General features: G+C 38.9%; 1 protein-coding gene across 1 annotated transcript in view; it reads left to right on the forward strand.

Annotated features, from left to right (window-relative positions):
* The first annotated feature begins 2,936 nt into the window (after positions 1-2,936).
* pyroxd1 (pyridine nucleotide-disulphide oxidoreductase domain 1) overlaps positions 2,937-3,492 on the forward strand; it is an 8,522-nt gene continuing 7,966 nt past the window's right edge. Inside the window, exons 1-2 of the mRNA XM_008300391.1 lie at positions 2,937-3,254; positions 3,373-3,453. Coding sequence (XP_008298613.1) covers positions 3,177-3,254; positions 3,373-3,453 — 159 coding nt within the window. The 5' untranslated portion in view covers positions 2,937-3,176. The remainder of the gene's footprint in view (positions 3,255-3,372; positions 3,454-3,492) is intronic.

A 3,492-nucleotide genomic window follows, 5' to 3' on the forward strand; every position in this document is an offset into this window, starting at 1 on the left:
ACTCCTCCTGGTGTTATTCAGTAGTTTTGAGTTGATTTCATGGTTTTCATTAGACTAAATCTGTTAATTCACTCTACATCTCTTTGTCATGGCCTCTATTAAACTATTATACCGTATATATATTATGTATGTACTTCATATCGTTCAACACACATTCAACATTTATCTGCTAGCTTCCTAGTTTCAACTCATTGTTTGATTTGATCTGATTCCTCAGATTTATTTTTGGCCTGCTCTGCTCTGGATTATTAAAGAAATAATAAAATCCTACTTTTCATGCTGCCACCTGGTGATGCTGCAAAGAATGTGCACCAGTGACGACAGACGGACATTAAAAACTGTACATAAATACTCATAATTGCGCCCTCAATGCCCTGTGCTGGTAGAATTACCTTTAATTGGCTTATTTGGATAATTATCGCAGCATATGACGTTAAAGAATGTAAAGCTAGGATTAAAAAAAAAGTGTTGCTGATCACTGAAAGTAGACTTGAGAATCAGAAAAAAAATGTGTAAATCAGTTATATCCAAATGCATTTCTCTTTTTTGGGGGGGTAAAAACATAACAAAATGCAGAGTAGGGGTCATTTAGGGACATTACAGGAATAAATAACATCTGCATTATAGCTGACACACATAGAATAAAGTGAAGTCAAGGTAAAATGGGAAAAAAGGCTTTCAATTACGTGCATTACAAAAAAGTAATGTGTGCATTAAAAGCATCCTCTGTTTACCCACGTTTCCTTATGTTGGCAGAACCGTGCTCACATGCGTTGTGCTCCTGCAGCGAGGTTGCTCGGGGTAATGTAACGAAAATCAAGAGGGGGGAAGCATGACGCACAGCATTAACCTGCGTTTGATTACCGGCGACCCGATCATCTCAGACGCTGACATCAACACTCCCATGCATGGTTAACACCTGCATAAAAGGTTTTTGCAAAAATAGAACAAGTGCCGGCATTTTGCTGATGAATCCAAAAAACAATGCAGCCATTATCTGACAGGGAATGGGGATCAAGATCTGTCGATTACTTCAATGTAAAACCACAAATGGCTTCGGCTGCTGTGTGGCGCTGAGTTGTTTATCACAGCAGTAATGACGGATGATGAATGTTTTGATGGGATTTTAGATCTGATTCATGACCACATTAATCTCTGACATTAAAAGGTACAGTTGTGATCCAGATATAGAGCAGAAGGTCGCAGTGACACCACAGTGAAGGACTTTAACCTGAAACTCACTCACATCTTTTACAGTAACATGTGGACCAACGCAGACAACCAAATCAGCTAAAATTAATGTTTTCTGAAGCTGGAAATATGATGTCAAATATTACTCATGTTGCATGAACATAAATAACAAATGTACAGAAATAACATATTATATTATCAACTTGCACTCCTGATGTGGGGAACAAAATCAGATCAAGCAGGAGCTACTTAAAGCGAAAAATAAGTTCTTATTAACACACAAAACACAACTTTAGTGAAAAAAACAATTATGAGATGATTTTAGATTAAAATTAGGTCACAAAATAGATTGAAAAAAGTAATGTGAGTACATTAACTGATTGTAATTGACACTGACACTGAAGACAAATGGAAAAAATTCTCCGGCTATAATTTGGATTTGTTTATTAAATGTATACAATATGGCTTGTTAGCAGGCTTCTTTTTCATTTTAATATATATTTTACTTGTCATGGCATGCAAAACTTAAGTGTTGCTATTTTCATTAAGGGTTCCCTTTAATTTAAGTGTGATAATGCGTCCGTGGCCAAAATTGTGGGATCATGAACGCAAACCCGCTAAAAAAAGTTCAGCAGTTATTCATAGTTTTCCAACTGTGACGTCAAAAAGAAAAAGAAACTTCTACATGCTGCCATATAATATTGTTTAGTGAAGATCCATCCATCCATTATCTACACACCGCTTAATCCTCACTAGGGTCGTGGGGGGCTGGAGTCTATCCCAGCTGACTCAGAGCGAAGGCAGGTTCACCTGGACAGGTGTAGTACACTCACATTCATGCCTACGGACAATTTAGAATCACCAATTAACCTCAGCATGTTTTTGGACTGTGTGGGAGGAAGCCAGAGAACCCAGAGAGAACCTACGCTGCACGGGGAGAACATGGAGACTCCACGCAGAAAGATCCCGGGTGTCCTCACCGGGATGCAAACCGGTGACCTTCGAGCTGCGAGGCAACAGTGCTAACCACTGCCCCACCATGCAGCCCCAGTTTAGTGAAGATGAAAAATAATAATTCAACCCTAAACCTGCAGGGTTGTTGTATTGCTTTATCTTAACACGACAAAGACAACATCATAAAACGAAAAAACATGAACGTTTCTTTGCGTTTGGTAGCCCATGTTGTGCCAAAAAGTGATCATCTGCTGAAAACCATCTCCCCACTATATATCCATCTACAGCTGCTTTTATCTGGGTCAAACGCTTAGAACGTGTTAATACACAGTCAATGTATGATAAAAGTAAAGGTGTGTCTTTGTTCAACTTTAGTGTTTGTTGTAAAAAGATTTTTTTTTTTTTTTTTGCAGTAACACTTATGAATTAAATCTTAATTTAAATCTTTTTTGATGCAATATTAATGTTTCAGTCACAATGCAGTGGCTGGAATCACTTTTTGTCAAGTGGAAAACTGCATTACATGAGTTAAATTGGACCTTTAAACCTATTTCCATCAGCAAACAGAACTGGATGAGGTATAATGTAAGTCATTGAATTCTTTATGCCCCAATAACAGCATAACAGCAGCAGTAGGTGTGAATGAAGTGGGAGATATGTAAAATATGCAAATTTCACTAAGAGATATTCCTGCTTCCACAAACAGCAGGTGTCACAATCGCATGTGTGCTGAATTTAAATACGCCCATTTTCCAAACGCGCTCTCAGTCCTCCTGTTGCTTGCCGTAGCTAACTGTAAACACGGAAGTTGCGCTACTTCATTCTCATGTGTGCTAAAACCGGCTAGCTCCCACAAGAATTACTCGTTACCTAATCAGTATTTTTACACTCAACCGCTACCTAAATGAAGCTTAAATATGCATAAGTGTCGTTTTGCAGGAAAATGAAGAGTCTTAGATTCAGTTTGTTTACTTTTCGGTGTCTGAAAAATGCTCGGCTAGCTCCTGTTAGCTAGTTAGCATTCGAGAGGAATGGCAGCTAAAAAGGAGAAAACATTTAAGTTTGTGATCGTGGGAGGTGGCATCGCGGGTGTGACATGCGTTGAACAGGTGAAAATGAGTTTTTGATGAGAAATGAGTGAACTCTGTGCACGTGTGACGTAAATATAAAGGCGTTTACTGCCACAGTGTGTGTCATGAAACTTAAAACGTCCTCTTCATTGGACAGCTGACATCCCAGATTCCCTCAGCAGACGTGGCTCTGATCACTGCAGGTCATCACATCAAGGCAGTGACCAACTATAAGCAGGTTAGAGGGGTGATGATGAGGGTTAAAGGTGTGTTTTTG

This window comes from Stegastes partitus, unplaced genomic scaffold, assembly GCF_000690725.1.
Source record: "Stegastes partitus isolate 25-593 unplaced genomic scaffold, Stegastes_partitus-1.0.2 Scaffold1532, whole genome shotgun sequence".
Classification (NCBI taxonomy): domain Eukaryota; kingdom Metazoa; phylum Chordata; class Actinopteri; family Pomacentridae; genus Stegastes; species Stegastes partitus.